Source organism: Manis javanica, chromosome 5 (genome assembly GCF_040802235.1).
Source record: "Manis javanica isolate MJ-LG chromosome 5, MJ_LKY, whole genome shotgun sequence".
NCBI classification, from domain to species: Eukaryota; Metazoa; Chordata; class Mammalia; order Pholidota; family Manidae; genus Manis; species Manis javanica.
Window position 1 is genome coordinate 117,134,941 of NC_133160.1, and position 20,426 is coordinate 117,155,366.

General features: G+C 38.9%; 1 protein-coding gene across 3 annotated transcripts in view; it reads left to right on the plus strand.

Moving 5' to 3' along the window:
• GRSF1 (G-rich RNA sequence binding factor 1) overlaps positions 1-20,131 on the plus strand; it is a 63,388-nt gene extending 43,257 nt beyond the window's left edge. Inside the window, exons 1-10 of one of the 3 annotated variants that reach the window (XM_073237490.1) lie at positions 2,237-2,701; positions 5,106-5,262; positions 6,304-6,459; positions 6,873-7,016; positions 7,653-7,788; positions 9,237-9,421; positions 10,772-10,893; positions 18,425-18,560; positions 18,919-18,994; positions 19,928-20,131. In XM_073237490.1, coding sequence (XP_073093591.1) covers positions 2,357-2,701; positions 5,106-5,262; positions 6,304-6,459; positions 6,873-7,016; positions 7,653-7,788; positions 9,237-9,421; positions 10,772-10,893; positions 18,425-18,560; positions 18,919-18,968 — 1,431 coding nt within the window. In that variant the 5' untranslated portion in view covers positions 2,237-2,356 and the 3' untranslated portion in view covers positions 18,969-18,994; positions 19,928-20,131. Of the gene's footprint in view, positions 1-2,236; positions 2,702-2,822; positions 2,929-5,105; positions 5,263-6,303; positions 6,460-6,872; positions 7,017-7,652; positions 7,789-9,236; positions 9,422-10,771; positions 10,894-18,424; positions 18,561-18,918; positions 18,995-19,927 lie in introns of those variants that run through there. The other 2 variants (XM_073237491.1, XM_073237492.1) reach the window with 2 other exon arrangements.
• The last annotated feature ends 295 nt before the right edge of the window (positions 20,132-20,426 follow it).

Genomic DNA, 20,426 nt, shown 5'->3' on the forward strand with positions numbered 1-20,426 from the left:
TCCCTTTTTTCACCTAAAAATCAAACTTATTTTGTACTTCTATCTCCATTTCCTCACCTCTGCTTTTTTCAGGCCTCTGTATTACTACCCCAAACAATAATGGATAAAGTTACTGAACCTTTCCCTAATCAGTAAATCCAAGACATTTTCTTGTGTTCTCATCTTACTTGATGAGTAAGTCTTGATCTTAGTAAGGACTGGACTTTGTTGACTACTACTACTTCTGTCCAGAAACACTCCGCTGGCTTTCCTTAACTTGCTCTCAACTCCCTGCTTCTCCTTCTTTCTCTCCGTACAAGTTCGTTTTCCTTTACAGGGCAATCAGTATTGTAGTATCTTAAGACTTGTTTCCAGGACTTCTTTTCTTACTAGAAACTTGGTCCTAGTCATCTCATCCAAACCAGCAGCTTCATTTATACTGACAACTCCCAAGCTAATGTTTCTAGGACAGACCTCTCTGGCTTAAGACAAACTTGGATTGATTTGCTTCCAATATATCTATATGGGATCCTAAACTTTCCAAGGGATGAATGCCCCTCCCCCAACTCCAGATAAAATATAACAACAGAAAACACTTTTCCTGTCTATTCCAGCTTCAAATCCTGTTGATTCTACCTCCTAAAAATCTCTCAAATCTTTCCTCTTCTCTTCATCACCATTGTCACCACCCTAGCCAAAAAGTCTTTCAATGTAAATTTTTTGTCCAACAGAGTCTTTTTATTTCATAATAAAAGTTTAACTAGCACCAATGAGGGCTATAGTTATTTGGGATTAAAATAAAATTTATTAACATAACCTTTAAAACCTGGGGTTCCATAAATCATTAGTTTCTATTTACAAAATCTGCTCTTTAGAAATCTAGATATATATATATATAATGTAAACACTTTGATACTTGTTTGAAAGACTATTATATCCCTGAATGCATAGGGCATAGCAGAGTGCCTAGAACACAAAAAACACTTAATGTTTGTTAGATGAGTGAATAATTGTTCAAAGTTATTTTCTCCCTTATATTCTCCCAACTTCCTCTAAGTAAAAATTAAAGCTTTCCATTTTAATTCTTAGGTGTCATTCGTGATTATAATCTGCAAATTCTCATTCTATGTATTTAGCTTTCTAATCCATTCAGATTTTTTTTTAGTTTATTTAATAGTACGTGTTTTTATTTTCCATTCAGATTTGTACATTATGGGCAATGGCTTTGGCTATTAATAAAATGAAGGCAGGAGTAAATAGGGGCAGAATCCTTAACATGTCCACAAATCGTGATTTATAGTGGTAATCTGTTAGGAAAGGCTAGCTCATTTTCCTACTTGAACGGGAGACTTAAAAAAAAAATCTCTAGGATCCCTAAATCCTGCAGATAAGGAAATTCCCTCCTCTTTGATACTCCAGGTCCATAAAGCCAAGCCAATCAGGTCTTTTCCTGATGCTTTTTGCTGGGAAAAGGGTTTTCGGGGAAATACTGAGCTTTTCTTTCTCTAAAAGTAGGTCAGAGTAAACAATCTTTAAACACAATACACTGGAATTCTCCAAAACAACTAATCCTAATGTGATGAGGTTTTCTGTTTTTTTTAAGTCCGTATCTGTTTAAGATGAATACTGAAAGGGTGACTGACACCAACTTTGGGGTTTGCTTAAAATATTTCAGCAAATAAAAAAAAGTGGGGTGGTAGTGAGGATCGATGAAACAAGGTTGCAAAATGTTGAAAATTTCTGAAATTCTGTAAATTCATTATACTTTTCTTTGAGATTTTTCCACCTTAAAAGTTTAAAACTTTTAGCGTTTTCTATTTTTTGCTCTCAGAACTCCCTTTTGTTTATTAATCTGAGATGAGTTCTAGGCACAAGAGGAGGAAAACTGCACAACCAGTCCTTTTGCAAGCCTCTTCTATGCACTTGTAAATACACCGACTCATTAGGGGAAGCTTTATTTTTGTTATATACATTATAGGCATATAAGTATTTACATACTTAACTTTAAAACAAAGAAAATTGGCCTTCTGCACATCCCTGAAGCTTGGAAGGGTACTAAACCACCTTCTTTATTATCCCGACCTTCTTACAACCACAGTATTACAACGCCTTCCAGAATCGGACCTTTCGCCCGGCACGTCACGCGTTTAGGGTGGACTGTGCCGGGATTCCGGGCCGACTCGCAGCCCCGCCCCGAGGGCGGAGCAACGCGCTCCCCTCCGCCTCCTCCCGCCTGGCCGCTGCCCCGGGTGCCGGTGGCGCATGTGCCCTGCTCCCCTCCCCGGCCCTGGATTCCACTTCCTTTCCGCTCACGCTGCAGCCGCAGCCGCCTCCAGGCCTTGCGCCGCCTCCAGGCCTCGCGCCGCCTCCGGAGTCCATGGCCGGGACGCGCTGGGTGCTCGGGGCGCTGCTCCGAGGCTGCGGCTGCAACTGTAGCAGTTGCCGGCGCACCGGCGCCGCCTGCTTGCCTTTCTACTCGGCAGCCGGCTCCTTCCCCTCGGGCGTCTCGGGCCGTCGCCGCCTGCTGCTGCTGCTCGGGGCCACGGCGGCCGCCGCCTCTCAGACGCGAGGCCTTCAGATCGGGTCTGCGCCCGCCGGGAGGCTGGCGGAGCCTCCCCACACTGCCGCCGCCGCGGCCGCCGCCTCTTTCCCAGCCCTGCGAGCCCCTCTGCTGCCGCAGTCGCTGGCGGCGGCCGCGGGCCCGGCGCGGGGCTACAGCCAGGTACGTGGGTGCCGCAGGGGGCCGCGCGCAGAGCCCGCCCCCGGCCGCGCACACGCTCCCCCGCGCGCGCGCCCAGGGATGGGCGGCACAAGCTGCAACCCCCACAACCCCCACGTCCCCGCCCGCGCACCTGGTCTTCCTATTGGGCCCAGGAACAAGGGATGCTCTCCCGGGCCTCGGGTTTTCTCCTTGTTTTGTTCTCTCGAGTCTCTGGTCCGTTGAGCAGTGTAAGTGTGGCTGGGGGTGAATGTTGAGGCCTTGTTTCCCTCTGGCCCATGGTAGGTTCTGTGAGGCTGTTGACGCCTCCACCCGGCATCCCTGTCACTCTCCTGCTCGTTGCGAAGTCGGGAGGCCAGACGCCCGGATGGTTGCGAGTTTCCGTGCAGCCCGAGCATTAGGCCTGGGTGGCCCTGGGCGCGCCTGCGGGCCAATGATGGGAAGGTTTGCTCACAACACATGGTGGGCTGTGTTCGTGGAGAAGAGGAGGCTCGTCCCCAGCCCTCCTCTTTCTCTCCTCTCCCTAAAGAAAGACGGGCTGCCCCAGTTTGCTGAAGGTCACCTCTGCACCTCCACTTCCTCTAAGAGAAGGTCCTTTAAGGACCGTGGGTCGCCGCTGACCGGGAAGACAGTTTAGAGACTGTGATATTTGGGGAGGGGATTTATAGAGTAAAGGCCACGATTTGAGGACTCAGGAGTGAGTCTACAGTGTTTTCTTTTTAATAAGTGTGTGCTTTAAGAACTTAGGTCACAAATATTCTGTGCCTTGTAGGGAGCTTTTTTTTCCCGCCTGTTACGTGGCATCTGGGAGTTGTCAGCATACTTTTTGACTACCCACCTCCTGATGCCTAGGGTCATATAATGTTAATTTAGTTTGTGCATCTCTTTGAACTTAGGGAAACTGGGAGGTAAATCAGCATGGCTGCTGTCTGCCAGCGGCTGAGCTAATTGATTTGAATCCTGGCCCAGTATTTTCTGCTTACCCTTCTGTGTAGGAGCTTGTGATACTTACGGAATTCTGGGAAAATGGGGAATGTTGCCTGTATTAAAAAACATTATCTCTGAAAAGCCTATGTTAGCTGGTTACTCCCTTAATTTGATTATTTTTTCTGTGAAATTGACTGTAATATCTGTTAAGCGTCTACTGGTGCTACCCACTGCTTACGTTTATCATTGACTCCTTAAAATTGTATGTTAAGTCTTTCTGAAAATGACGGTAACATACAGAGGAGTAAAATGTCTCTTTCCTTAGCTTGACTTAAAGCCTGAGTGTCTTCCTATGTTGATAATTGTAGCGCTTGTTGCGTTCTTATTAAATATGTATTAGATCTCTGCTAGGGATTTACATTTATCTTTGACTCCTTAAAATTAGACATTTCTTCATTTAAGTGGTGGGCTAGTACAAAGGAATCTCTTTCCTGAGCTTAGTAGAGTGAAAGTCTTAAAACCGGAGTTGTCTTCTGTTATTATAGACTTGAAGTCTCACAAATTCCAGTTTTTGCTTAGTCTTGTAAAATAGGGTGCTTTAAGTATGTCTGTCTTCTGTTGTGACACTGCTGCTATCGCCTTTTATAATCCTTCCCTTATTCAGTTGGTCTCACATACCAGTTGACAGGTTGATATTTGCAAGCATCCTGCTGGCTTGTTGATTTACCCACTCCTAAATGTCTTTTTAACTCCACTTTGCCTACCAGGTTAAGGACACACATTGAGCTTGTGATACTCAAGTCTTTCTGCTATATAGTACAAGGTTCTTTTTGCTAGCTCATCTTCTTTGGCTCCTAATTATAGCCTACAGTTTAGCCAGATGGGATTATTGCTGTTATGCCAATAGACTTTTGTTCATTCTGGTCCTTCCCCTCACCTCTCAAACTGGAATGCCCTACCCTTTATATATTGCTGTCAGAATTCTATCTTCCTTTCAAGACCCATCTTGTATCATGTCTTGATTCTTGTGTTAGTGCTGTTTTGAATTCCTGTAATATCTCATATCTTAATTATAGCATTTAAAGCATCTTGTATCCTATCCTTGTTTTAGTCTAAATGGTAAGCTTTTTGAGATGAGGGTGCACTGTGATAAGGAGGCACTCCCATATTTGTCAAATTGAAGGGACCCCTCTTGTCCTGGCTTAACTAAAACACTATTATTAAGTGTAATTAGGGACTGATAGAATTTAAAAACAAGCCCTGACTAAAATTTAAGTCCTGCCAAACCATTAGGATACTGTCAGAATATGTAATTTAAGCCAACACAAGATAAATTAGACCTATAAAGCTTCCTTTTAGCCTCTGAAATAGTAACTGCTCCCTAAGAATGACAATCCAGAGCGTTAGTTTGAAGAAATAAATATTTTCTAACTAGGTTGTCAAAGAAACATTTTTACATTTCTTCTTTTCTTTTTGGAAGGAGTCCAAAGCTACCTACCTGGAAGATCTTCCGCCTCTCCCTGAGTATGAATTGGCTCCATCCAAGTTAGGAGAGGAAGTGGATGATGTTTATCTCATTCGAGCTCAAGGATTACCATGGTCATGCACTCTAGAAGATGTGCTTAACTTTTTCTCAGGTATATTTTACATATGTTTTAAATATGTAATTTTGTCTAGGTAAAGGTAATCCCACAAAATCTAAGTTAAGCAATGCTGGAGACTTTTTATTTGATGGCTGGGAAGTGTCAGATTTTGGCTGGTTACATACAGATATCAAGTGAAACCATGTGTACCATTTAATACATTGCCTGGTTTAAAGACTTTGCTATAAAAACTTAAATGTTAAAACTACATAGTATGAAGCCAAGTTTCTCTGAAGTTTTAATATGTACATATCAAAAAGCCAAACCTGACAGTGGAAATACCTTAGTAGGCATATAGGTAAAGAGTAGCTCTTTATGTAATATATATGTTTATAATTCAAGATAACTTAGTACCAAATGACATAGTTCCCTTGATAACATGTTTGGAAGGTTTACATATCTGGTTAGTTTTTTTAGTTTCTGTAACTGAGTATAATTTTTAATTTTCCTCTAAAGAGGCTTGTAGAAGTTGCCACCCAAAATGCTGTAAAATGACATAAGAATTTATTTATTAAGCACCATAGCCTATTGTATGGGTCAAACATTTGATATCTTCAGCTTGCTCCCATTAAAAGAAGTATGCTATATGGGGATGTCTTTCCCTGGTAATGAAAAGGGGGAGAAGTTAAATTATGGTAGCAAAATTATTATTATGTGAGGTATTTGAGAGTTTTTATGGTTATGATTGTAACAGAAGAAGACACTTATGTACAAATCTAATCATCTTTTAATTCCTCAAGTGATTTGAAACTGATTGTAGAAGTATTGGGAGGAACGTAATGCATCTTGTGTGGATCCTAGCCTCGTTTGCATTTAATGATCAGGAGATCAGAAGCTTTTGTGCTAAGGTTTGCTCATCACTTCACCATAGAAGGTTTAGTGAGGACCACTTCATTGTCAGATGGCTTCAGTGCTGGGGGTTTGTGTAAGCAGTTTTGTTACTGCTTTTTGTTTTTGGAAGATTGCATTCTAACAACCTGTATAATTGGGCTAAAAGTTTGATTTCTGGTTTTAATTTTACTCACATACTTTTAGACTGCAGAATTCGCAATGGCGAGAATGGAATACACTTCCTCTTAAATAGAGATGGGAAGCGAAGGGGTGATGCCTTAATTGAAATGGAATCAGAGCAGGATGTGCAAAAAGCCTTAGAGAAGCACCGCATGTACATGGGGCAGCGGTATGTGGAAGGTACGTGAAGTCACTTTCTGGCTTCTCTTGGATTTAATGGGTCATTACATTAGAGTTTTTGCTTTCCAAGGCAGTTTCATTTGCTCCTTAATGGTAGTGAAGTAGTTAGATATTATGAATATACCCTTTTACAGGATGTGAAAATGAAGCACAGAGATAATCGTAGTTTATCTGTAAAATAAGGGTGTTGACCAAGTTTACCTCACAAGTTGTGATGTTTAAATGAGTTACACTTTCCACATGGTAAATAGTCAATAAATGTCATTTGTTACTTTCTCCAGAGAATCACATAAAGATTAAAAATACTAGCTTTTAAATTCTTGGATAACCCACCAAGTGTGATTTAAAAACAAAACAAAACAACTGCTTCTTTGGTTATGTAAATTTGCGTGTCGTTTGTGCTTTTTTTGTAGTCTATGAGATAAACAATGAAGACGTGGATGCCTTAATGAAGAGCCTGCAGATCAAATCTTCACCTGTGGTAAATGACGGTGTGGTTCGTTTGAGAGGACTTCCCTACAGTTGCAATGAGGGGGACATCATAGATTTCTTTGCAGGTGCTTTTCAGTTACCTTCTTTTTTCCCTCCATTTTCTCCTATCTCTTAGGTAAACCTGTTTCTAGAACTGCATACAGTTATATTAGGTTCTTTAGGGGAGAACTCTTCACTCAGATTCCCAGTATTTATAGATTATGTAAATGTTTTGACCTACCTCTCTGATCTTTGGGGGATATCAGATTTCAAATGATTTCATGTGGATTTATTTTACTGTTGAGGAAAATACCCTCTCATAAAAGTGGCCATTTTAGTCTCAGACAATAATATGTTGACTTAAAAGCATTATTTAATTATTAGCTGAAAAATTTGTAGCATTAGTGGTGATGTTAGTCTAAATCTCTATTTCCCCGAGTATATAATTGGAAAAATAAATAGGTGGACAGGGGGAGAGAATTGTGTGTTTTAGATGGACTGCTTGAACACTAAATAGCCGGGAAGTATACATGTGTTGGTGTCACTAGCTTTTGACTGCATAATTTTCTTCCCATCAGCTATGTGTCCAGCTTTGGGACTGGCAAAACAGTTCCCAGATTTTACTGACAATATAAAGCTGATACCTAAATGAATGTGTTAATCTAAGGATTTAAAGTGCTCCTGATAGCAGCACTAATTTGTAATAATTTTTTGGTGTCTAGGACTGAATATAGTAGACATTACTTTTGTCATGGACTACAGAGGGAGAAGAAAAACAGGGGAAGCCTATGTGCAATTTGAAGAGCCAGAAATGGCCAACCAAGCCCTACTGAAGCACAGGGAGGAAATTGGTAACCGGTGAGTGATGCAGACATTAATGGTACAGAATGTCACACATTGGCTCATTTTGATGAATGTACTGTAATATGACTATGAAACGCAGAGAAGTAGAGTGGTAAAACGGGCTGTCAAATGTGACGTGGTCCACACATTGCATTTGATTGTTATGTCTCCAGTTTTATTAAACTAGAGCAAATTCCCCTTCCTTTTTTTCCCCTCCCTTTTTTCAAATGCTATTGATTTTTGAAGAAATTGGGTCTGTTGTCCTGTGCAGTGTCTCATGGTCTGTATTTATCTTATTGCTTCCTTTCAGTGTCATTTAACTTGTTCCTTTGTATCCTCTGTTAAAAACTAGAAGTTAGAACCTTCATTAAAAACTGGAAGTTAGAACCTCAGTCGGTTCAGGTTAACATCTTCATATGAATCCTCTATAGGTGACATTGCATATCACATCATGTGAGGATGTATGTATGATGTGTTAGAATTGGTGGGTTTATTTGTGTTTTAACTTTTAATATGGAGGACTACTCAAAACTGTCATTTTAAATCTCTGTTTTGGGGCTTTCTGGCCTTTTTCTTTGAAGTTTACAAAACAAGCAGCAATTCCAAAGCCACTGTATTTTACAATCTACTTTAAAAATTGGTTCAAAGGTCTGTATTATATGATTTTTAAATGAAAAAAGTATATGCAAAGCATCCCCCCATTTTTTTTCAGCACTGTTTATATTTTCATATGACGTACATTGGAACACATCAGTGTTGTTTTATGTGGGAACAAAAGACAGTGTACAAATCTCTTCCATAAATTAAGGTGTGGTGCCCATCTAATCTTTGTAGTTCTGTAAATACAAATAATTTTTGCAATTCAGGCTTAATAATATAATTTGGAAAAGCAATGTTCAGTAAAAGAAAACTTACTCCAGAAGCTCAGATTTAATAGATAATTGCTAAGCTGATGGGATGTCAGAATTGACATTTAATTCATGAATTCTCATTAGCCTTTTAGTGAATTTCTGGGAGAACTTAGTTCCTCCTATGCTATAACTTTCAGTGTCTTATAAAGATATGATTAATTTTCACAGAATTGAAATGTCAGGCTTCAAGAGATTGTTTAACCAGTTGTAAGAACAAAACAAAACAAAACCCTTCTTCCCAAATTAATTCTTTTCACACACATAGTTAACCTTAGCATAGTTGTCCTCATGAAGCAAAATAGGGTAGAAGATACTGTTAAATGTATATGAAGAAAGGTGTTATCTTTGGGGAGGAAGGGATTAAATCAACGGCCTATTTTGTTGAGAGTACTTTTACATGGGCTAGTATCTATATCTGTTCTTACTTTTCTCCCCACCTGTTATCTTTGAATAAGCTATTGGAAATATAATATGTATATATATGTTTTATTTTAAATAAATTCAGTATAAATTTATTTTGTCATGTGCCTGTTCACTTTTTGTTTCACATAGATATATAGAGATATTTCCAAGCAGAAGGAATGAAGTTCGAACACACATTGGTTCTCATAAGGGAAAGAAAACAACATCTTCTCCTACTGCTAAGTATGTAACTGAGCCAGAAATGGTCTTTGAAGAACATGAAGTAAATGAGGATATTCAACCCATGACAGCTTTTGAAAGTGAGAAAGAACTAGGTAAGGGCCTGCTCTTGTTGAGACTCATTGGGTCTATCTTGCATGTTTTGATATTAAAAAACTCCTTTATGACCATTTTGTATGAAATTGTAAGGTTATAGGATAAGGGAACTAAGTTAAAAATTTGCGTCTTTGACAAGTACCAAATGATTTCACCCATTTGTGGAGTATAACAATGAAACAAAACTGAAGAAACAAAACCACAGACTCTAAGAGACTAGTAGTTACCAAAGGGGAGGGGTAGGGGAGGGAGGGAGAAGGGGATTAAGGGGCATTATAATTAGCACACATAATGTAGGTGGCTCATGCGGTAGGCAGTAAAGCATGAAGACAAGTAGTGACTCTGTAGCATCTTACTATGCTGATGGACAGTGGCTGCAATGGGGTGTGTTGGGGGGACTTGATAATATGGGTGAATAATAACCACAGTATTGCTCATGGGAAACCTTTATAAGATGGTATATCAATGATACCTTAATAAAAAAAAAGAAAAAGTAAATACAGCCATACCCTTCAGGATGGAATGCAATTACCTTATTACCTGGTAAATGCTATCTTATTGACAGATTTTGTCAAAATTTCTAAATTCACAGAAAAACAATTCTTTGAATTCTCAGTTTTATAATTCAAAAATGTTCCCCTTATAACCTTTTTTTGCAGTTTGGGTTTTTTAAAAATCCATGAAAAAAAAATTTAATGTCTTTGAGTACATTATATACTTGGAATATATGCAATAGGTCTTAATTATCATGAGATTTTTAAAAATTTAACCATCTTTGTAGATTTTATGTTAAAGATGGGTGGCATAAATATAATGAAAGGAAGTAAAATGTCAGCATTTAAACCAAGGTGGGAAAAATAGGTGGGTAAAGAGCAAGAATGTTAACTGAAGTAAGGAATTTTGTTTGTCTCTGTAAATTCCTTTGATTCCTAACCCCAAAGCAACATTTGGAATATTTGATGTTTGATAACATCTTTTTTCAACTGGTGCCCTGGGATTTATCATTACCATATTTAATCTGTTTTTTTTTTTTTTGTTTGCTTTTAGTCCCTATCACCCAGAGAGTTTCCCTTGCTTTTAATTTTTCATTCATAATCATTCTTCTTCTGTTGTTTCAGAAAGATGTGTTCTTTTGTTACCTGGTAATGGTTTTGAGGCACTGAGTCCTTATGGATGTTCAGGTGATATTTGTCAGATATTTCAGATCAGTTTGGCTTTTTAAATTAAAGCCCTTCTCCTTACTGATTCAAGAGGAATTGAGGATTTTGACATGTAAAGATCATACCTAATTATAATCTTAAGTAACTCTTGAAGCTTTTGTTCTTGCCTGTTTTTCCCCTACTTCTCAGAATTGCCTAAGGAGATGCCAGAGAAGCCCCCGGAGGCTGCAGACTTCGGAAACGCGTCTTCGCTCCATTTTGTCCACATGAGAGGATTGCCCTTCCAGGCCAACGCCCAGGACATTGTGAATGTGTGTGGCAGTAAGATACCCAGTCTCATGAGGCTTAAACAGAGGTTTTAAAGTTGAACTTCTATTAAGTTAGGGAAGGTGGAGAAGAAAATACAGTATTTCTGGAGTATCTTTGGACAGTAAGATGGTATCTCCATTATTGTGGAGGCTTTTTTCCTTTAATTGAGAAGTGTGAGTTTTACTACATTGTAAGGTCAAATGTATTATCAATAAGAGGATTTTATAGCTGCAAAATAATTTGTTGTAGGTTTACCAATCAAAGTAAGAACATTAGTTTTTCTCTAAATTTGTTTTAGCTAGTCATTCAGGCAATAGTCAGAGGAAATTTGTCACAAAATAGTTACACACGAGACCAGAATCCAGTACTTCCACATGCCCAGAGCTTTCCTTAGACCATGTAACCTTGCATCAGGATTCCCTATGTCTGAGAAAAGTAATTTTTTAGAAAGTATTTGTATTTTAGAGGGGAGCCAAGATGGCCACGTGAGTAGGGCAGTGGAAATCTCCTCCCAAAACCATATATATTTTTGAAAATACAACAAATAAAACTATTCCTAAAAAAGAGACCAGTGGATACAGTACAACAGCCAGGCTACATCTACATCTGTGAGAACTCAGCATCTCATGAAGGGGGTAAGATACAAGCCATGGACCTGTGGGACCCAAGCGTTCCCCCCACCCAGCTCCCTGGTGGAAGAAAAGGAGGCGGAGCAGGGAGGCAGTGAAAGCCCAGGTCTGCTAAACAACCAGCTCTGCACCAGGAGCACAGACACAAAGTGCATGGTGTGCTGGATATTGGAGGAACAGAAAAGCAAAATCTGCGAGCTGGTGCCCACAACCGGCTCCTCTGGGACAAAAGAAAAGCAAATGCTTTTTGAAAGTCTTAAAATGGACAGGGACCTCACAGCTGGATGGAATTGTCCCGGCACACTCAGCCCAGCAGCTGGGAATTCTGGGGAACTCCAGGTACCCTAACCCCCTGGGTGGCAGTGCAGTTCTGAAGCCCCTCCTGGCGATAAGCAGCCTGCCAGTTATTCCCCCGGCCAGCGTGGCCCCTGACAGAGCAGCCCAGTAGCCTGAGAGCGGTGGTGGCAAAGCGGCCTGGGAGCGGGCGCGCAAGCCAGCAGTGGCGGTGGCCAAGTGGCCCAGGAGCAGGTCCGCGAGCTGTTGGTGACAGAGGTGAGTGGCCTGGGAGCGGCCATGCCCTCAGCAGCTGCCCAGAATCTCCCAGTGCACAGCTGCCCATGCCAGACCCAAAGGCCGCCACCAGCATGCAGCTGCCTGGCGCAAGCAGAGAAAACCTGGGGAAGGCGTGAAGGGGTGCCACTCTCACAGGAGAGCACACCCAGCATACCTGCCACTCCCCACAGGGCTCTGTGCTACCCTAATGGCGACCCCGCCCATGGTAGTTTAGTGGATTAACCTGAAGATTGCTCCAGGAGTGCCGGTAACCGACACAGGCAGCAGAGAAGGGCAAGGCAACCAGCAAACAAGAAAGGAATTTGTTCTCCCAGCTGACACATGCGCTACCTGCCTACAGCTACCTTTATGCCATGAAAAGGCAGAATAATCTGGTCCAGTCCAGAATTTCCCAGACAACCCCCGAGAAAGGGCCTGGGGAGATAGATTTAACCAATCTTCCTGAAAAGGAATTAAAAATAAAGGCCATAACCATGCTGATGGACCTGCAGAGAAATATGCAAGAGCTGAAGGAGCAAGAAGGGCGGGAGAGTACAGAAATAAAACAATCTCTGAAAGGACTTAAGAGCAGACTGGATGAGATGCAAGAGGCCGTTAATGGAATAGAAATCAGAGAATAGGAATACAGAGAAGCTGAGGCACAGAGAGATTAAAGGATCTCCAAGAATGAAAGAATATTAAGAGAACTGTGTGATCAATCCAAACAACAATATTTGCATTCTAGAAGTACCAGAAGAAGAAGGGAGAGAAAAAGTGATAGAAAGTGTCTTTAAAGAAATAATTGCGGAAAACTTCCCCAAACTAGGGGAGGAAACAGTATTTTAGGCCACGGTGGCCCACAGAACTCCCAACACAAGGGACCCAAGGAGGACAATATGAAGACATATAATGATTAAAATGGCAAAGATCAAAGACAAAGACAGTATTAAAGGCAGCCAGAGAGAGAAAAAAGGTCAGGTCACCTACAAAAGAAAACCCATCAGGCTATCATCAGACATCTCAACAGAAACGTTACAGCCAAAGAGAATGGCATTATATATTTAATGCAATGAAACAGAAGGGCCTTGAACCAAGAATACGGTATCTAGCATGACTATCATTTAAATATGAAGGAGGGATAAAACAATTCCCAGACAAACAAAAGTTGAGGGAATTTGCCTCCCACAAAACACCTCTACAGGGTATTTTAAAGGGACTGCTCTAGATGGAAGCACTCCTAAGGCTAAATAGATGTCAACAGAGAAAATAAAATCACAGCAAAGAATGCAGACCAACCAAATACTAACTAAAGGCAAAAACTAAAATCAACTACTCACAAAAGCAGTCAAAGGAAACACAAAAGAGTACAGAATAGAACATCTAAAATATAAAGAATGGAGGAGGAGGAATAAGAAGGGAGAGAAATAATCATCAGACTGTGTTTATAATAGCTTAATAAGAGAGTTAAGTTAGATGGCTAGATAGTAAAGAAGCTACCCTTGAACCTTTGGTAACCACGAATCTAAAGCCTGCAATGGCAATAAGTACATATCTTTCAGTAATACCCTAAATGTAAATGGACTGAATGGACCAATCAAAAGACACAGAGTAACATAATGGATAAAAAAGCAAGACCCATCTATGTGCGGCTTACAATAGACTCACCTCAAACCCAAAGACACACACAGACTAAAAGTCAAGGGATGGAAAAAGATATTTCATGCAAACAATAGGGAGAAAAAAACAGGTGTTGCAGTACTAGTATCAGACAAAAAGTAGACTTCAAGTAACAAGAGATAAAGAAGGACATTACATAATGATAAAGGGGTCAGTCCAACAAGAGGATATAACCATTATAAATATATATGCATCCAATACAGGAGCACCAACATAATGTGAAACAAATACTAACAGAATTAAAGGAGTACATAGAATGCAATGCATTGGTTCTAGGAGACTTCAACACACCCCTCATTCCAAAGGACAGATTAACAAGACAGAAAATAGGTAAGGACACAGTGGCACTGAACAACATACTAGAACAGATGGTCTTAACAGACATCAATAGAACTCTACACACAAAAGCAGCAGGATACACATTCTTCTCAAGCGCACATGGAACATTTTCCAGAATAGACCACATAGCAGGCCACAAAAAGAGCCTCAGTAAATTAAAAAAGATTGAAATTCTACTAACCAACTTCTCAGATCACAAAGGCATAAAACTAGCAATAAATTGTACAAAGAAAACAAAAAGGCTCACAAACACATGGAGGCTTAATAGCATGCTTCTAAATAATGGATGAATGACCAAATTAAAACAGATCAAGCAATATATGGAGACAAATGACAACAGCACAAAGCCGCGACTTTTGTGGGATGCAGCAAAGGCAGTTCTAAGAGGAAAGTATATAGCAATCCAGCCCTACCTACTTAAAGAAGGAAGAACAATCCCAAATGAATAGTGTAAAGTCACAATTATTGAAACTGGAAAAAGAAGAACAAATGAGGCCTAAGGTCAGCAGAAGGAGGGACATGAGAAAGATCAGAAAAGAAATAAACAAAATTGAGAAGAATAAAACAATAGAAAAAATCGAAGAAACCAAGAGCTTGTTCTTTGAGAAAATAAACAAAATAGGTAAGCCCCTAGCCAGACTTATTAAGAGAAAATGAGAATCTATATACATGAACAGAATCAGAAATGAGAAAGGAAAAATTATGACGGGCCCCACAGAAATACAAAAAATTATTAGAGAATATTATGAAAATCTATATGTTAACAAGCTGAAAAACCTAGAAGAAATGGACAACTTCCTAGAAAAATACAACCTTCCAAGACTGACCAAGGAAGAAACAAAATCTAAACAGACCAATTCCCAGCAAAGAAATTGAATCGGTAATCAAAAAACTACCCAAGAACATAACCCTTGGACCTGATGTATTTACCACTGAATTTTATCAGACATATAGAGAGGACATAATACCCATTCTCCTTAAAGTTTTCCAAAAAATAGAAGAGGAGAGAATACTTCCAAACTCATCTATGAAGCTAGCATCATTCTAATACCAAAACCAGGCAACAACCCCACCAAATAAGAAAATTACAGACCAATATCCCTGATGAAAATAGATGCAAAAATAATCAACAAAATATTAGCAAACCGAATTCAAAAATACATCAAGAGGATCATACACCATGATCAAGTGGGATTCATCTCAGGGATGCAAGGATGGTACAACATTCGAAAATCCGTCAACATCATCCACCACATCAACAAAAAGAATAACAAAAACCACGATTATTTCCATAGACGCTGAAAAAGCATTCAGCAAAATTCAACATCCATTCATGATAAAAACTCTCAACAAAATGGGTATAGAGGGCAAGTACCTCAACATAATTAAGGCCATATATGACAAACCCACAGCCAACATCATACTTAACAGTGAGAAGCTGAAAACTTTTCCTCTAAGATGGGAAACAAGACAGGGATTCCCACTCTCCCCACTGTTATTCAACATAGTACTGGAGGTTCTAGCCACAGCAATCAGGCAAAACAAAAAAAATATGAGGCATCCAGATTGGTTAGGAAGAAGTCAAACTGCCACTGTTTGCAGATGACATGATATTGTACATAAGAAACCCTAAAGACTCCATTCCAAACTACTTGAACTAATACCTGAATTCAGCAAAGTTGCAGGATACAAAGTTAATACACAGAAATCTGTTGCTTTCCTATGCACTAATGATGAACTAACAGAAAGAGAAATCAGGAAAACAATTCCATTCACAATTGCATCAAAAAGTATAGAATACCTAGGAATAAACCTAACCAAGGAAGTGAAAAACCTATACCCTGAAAACTACAAGACACTCTTAAGAGAAATTAAAGTGGACACTAACAAATGGAAACTCATTCCATGCCCTTGGCTAGGAAGAATTAATATCGTCAAAATGGCCATCCTGCCTAAAGCAATCTACAGATTCAATGCAATGCCTATGAGAATACCAGCAACATTCTTCAGTGAACTGGACCAAATAGTTTTACAATTCATATGGAACCACAAAAGAACCCAAATAGCCAAAGCAATCCTGAGAAGGAAGAATAAAGCAGGGGGCATCTCACTTCCCATCTTCAAACTCCACTACAAAGCCACAGTAATCAAGACACTTTGGTACTAGCACAAGAACAGAGCCACAGACCAGTGGAACAGAATAGAGAGTCCAGATATTAACCCAAACATGTGGTCAATTAATATATGATAAAGGAGCCATGGACATACAATGGGGAAATGACAGCCTCTTCAACAGCTGGTGTTGGCAAAACTGGACAGCTATGTGTAAGTGAATGAAACTGGATCACTGTCTAAGCACATACACAAAAATAGATTAGAAATGGATCAAAGACCTGACTGTAAGTCATGAAACCATAAAACTCTTAGAAAAAAACATAGGCAAAAGTCTCTTGGACATAAACATGAATGACTTCTTCATGAACGTATCTCCCGGGCAAGGGAAACAAAAGCAAAAATGAACAAGTGGGACTATATCAAGCTGAAAAGCTTCTGTACAGCAAAAGACACCATCAATAGAACAAAAAGGAACCCTACAGTATGGGAGAATATATTTGTAAATGACAGATCCGATAAAGGCTTGACATCCAAAATATATAAAGAGCTCACACACCTCAACAAACAAAAAACAAATAATCCAATTAAAAAATGGGCAGAAGAACTGAACAGACAGTTCTGCAAAAAAGAAATACAGATGGCCAACAGACACATGAAAAGATGCTCCACATCGCTAATTATCAGAGAAATGCAAATTAAAACTACAATGAGATATCACCTCACACCAGTAAGGATGGCTGCCATCCAAAAGACAAACAACAACAAATGTTGGCGAGGCTGTGGAGAAAGGGGAACCCTCCTACACTGCTGGTGGGAATGCAAATTAGTTCAACCATTGTGGAAAGCGGTATGGAGGTTCATCAAAATGCTCAAAACAGACCTACCATTTGACCCAGGAATTCCACTCCTAGGAATTTACCCTAAGAACGCAGCAGCCCAGTATGAAAAAGACATATGCACCCCTATGTTTATTGCAGCACTATTTACAATAGCCAAGAAACGGAAGCAACCTAAGTGTCCATCAGTAGTTGAATGGATAAAGAAGAGGTGGTACATATACACAGTGGAATCTTATTCAGCCATAAGAAGAAAACAAATCCTACCATTTGCAACAACATGGATGGAGCTAGAGGGTACTATGCTCAGTGAAATAAGCCAGGCGGAGAAAGACAAGTCCCGAATGATTTCACTCATTTGTGGAGTATAAGAACAAAGAAAAACTGAAGGAACAAAACAGCAGCAGAATCACAGAACCCAACAGTGGACTAACAGTTACCGAAGGGAAAGGGACTGGGGAGGATGGGTGGTAAGGGAGCGATAAGGGGGTGCGAAAATGAAAGGTGGCCTTATGATTAGCTTGTATAATGTGGGTGGGTGCACGGGGAGGGCTGTGCAACACAGAGAATACAACTGGTGATTCTACAGCATCTTACTACGCTGATGACCAGTGACTGTAATGGGGTTTGTGGGGGTGACTTGGTGATGGGGGGAGTCTAGTAAACATAATGTTCCTCATGTAATTGTAGGTTAGTGATACCAAAAAAAAAAGACAAAAACAAACAAAAAAATGTATTTGTGTGTTATGATAAACAGTGTATGTAAAGATAAAACAACAAAGCCCTTATTGACTTCATGAAGTTGAGGACATACATTTAAAGTAGATCTAAACCTAGAGTCTTTGGTTAGTAGTGGGGCTTCAAGTCATCTTCATTATATCATAGGAATCCTATCTTTAGCCAAATGAAGCTTGCCCCAGACTCATTAATATATTAGTTTCTGTTGATCTGGTTGGAAATGATAACCATTAAATGTGGTAACTCTGCTTTGTAGTGCTGATAAGAAACTAGATTATCAGGTACATGTCTGATAAAAAAGAATTAATGAAGAAATGAAATGTATTTGGTGGAGAGTCTTTAGAAACGGAAGTTAGTGTGTGGGAGGAATAATATAAGTGGCTTTTGTTGGTAAAAAATGTTTGAAAACCTTTTGTAAAATATTCGATTTATAGTTTGTTATTTATTAACAGATACTTGAAATGTAACCTTGAGTACAAAGGTCAGAAGAGATGGTACATGTGTAACCACTGTGTTGCTTAAAGAAATGTCCTAAAAACAGATGTATCAGGTGTATTAATCAAAGTCTAAACAAAATGCAAAGCCATAAGACTTAAGAGAAATTGGCCTAGTACCATTATGTTCCCTTGGCTTCCTTTTTCGTTTAGTTTTTTGCTCCACTGAAGCCTGTTAGAATCACCATGGAATATAGTTCCAGTGGGAAGGCCACTGGAGAAGCTGATGTGCACTTCAATTCCCACGAGGATGCTGTTGCAGCTATGCTCAAGGATCGGTCCCATGTTCGTAAGTGCTGCCTGTGGTTTTCATTGTCATTTTTTATATCAGTCTTTGCTTCCAAAAGCCTTTCTCTGTTTTGAGTTTTGCCTAGAATTTTTCCTTGGGAAAATTGTACCCTGTTAATATTACTAAATTAAGTGTAAAACAGACAAAACACTATTATAATGGTAAACATTTATTGTCTGCTAAATAGCCTGCATATTTCTATCCACAATTAGGTAAAGATTTTTTTTTTTTCATTTTTAGTTAGGGAAGGGAATAGGCGTAGGGTTTGAGTTGCTGCCTGAAATACAAGGAACATGGCTATAGTATTATTTTTGCCTTTTCAGCTTTTTAAAGTGAATCTTTTTTTTGTCATTCTCAGACCATAGGTATATTGAATTGTTCCTGAATTCATGTCCGAAAGGAAAATAAAATTTCCAGGGACTCCAGATAATAAGGTAAATTTAAGAAAGGCAACTGTGTGAGTTACTTTCAATTTGTAAATTAATCGTTAACTCAGTAATTTGCAATATTGTAAAAACAATCCTCTTTTTAATTAATCATGGTACTGAAGCATCAATATAAGGAATGAGCTTCTTCGTAGAGAATTCATTGATTGTATAATGACTTTGAGTATTTTCCCTATATAGAATCTTTTTGCATTATTTGCAACATTCATCAAGCTGTTTGCCTAAAAATAATTTATCTCCTTTTGTAGCCATAAATCATAATATACTGAAAATGTGCTTTCTTTCTATAAAATTTAAACACATTTTCTCAATTCTAAGATATTTTCATGATCTTTAAAGAGATTCATTTAAAACCAGGATATATCACTGATACATACACTTAATATACTACTGTATTTTTTCCTAAAATAGTGTTAAGAAAATCGTTGTACTAGGAAGTACACAATTTCAGAGTTAACCTGTGATGACTCTATTAAGTATGTCCTGATGTTCCTTTCCTTGACTGTTACGGGGTGTCTTTTTCCCCCCTAAAATCTTTTAATGCATTGTAGTCATTTTTCTACATGTAGTTGTATATTTCTTTAAGACACTTAACTGTAATGATTTCTTGAAAACACATGGGGCATTTCTTTATTGTACTTTCCATGAGCTATTTTTGGTTATAAAGCTCTACAATTTCATGATATAAATAAATATATTAGCTAAAAAATACTTTCTGTGCTCAACTCTGAAAATCTGCTATCTTCATACTAGACTACAAACACTAATGCCTAACTCATTTTCTTCACCTTAGCTTTATTGAATTGTCAGATAACTTGCACTAAATCAGAAAGTAAACAAGGTATTGAATTTATAATTTTAAACAGTATGTAAACATGTACAACACATTTAGTAAATGCAACATTTTTTGTTTTATTTCAGAATGAAACAAGAGGCATTTCATTTGCACATCTTTCTTGGACATGAGACATAAAGTTCCAGTTTCTTAGCAGCAACTGCTAGAGAAAGGATTCGAGGGTTCGGTTTATTACTTATAAGAAAAATTTCGTAGTGGACTGTTTGTTTAGAAAGAAAAAGAAAAGATTCAGTTTGGAATTAAGAAATAAACCACAAATTTAAATTTTGTTTAAACTGTCCAGGATCTGATTTAAAAATCCAGTCTTTGTTTTATATGATTAAAGAGTTTGTTTTCATGGAGGATATGTACCCAGGGTAAAGACTGCATATTTTTATTCAGCACTGTCCTTTAAAATCTTTTTCTTATTTAAAAAATGATCTGTTTGAAATTTTGTTTTTTGCCTATGAATTGAGAGCTCCGATTTAAAACTTCTCTTGGAATAAAATACTGATTTATTAACCAAGTAGTCACCAAAGCAAGGAAAGTATCTTTGAATCATTATGGTTGGGCAGAGTAGTTTTA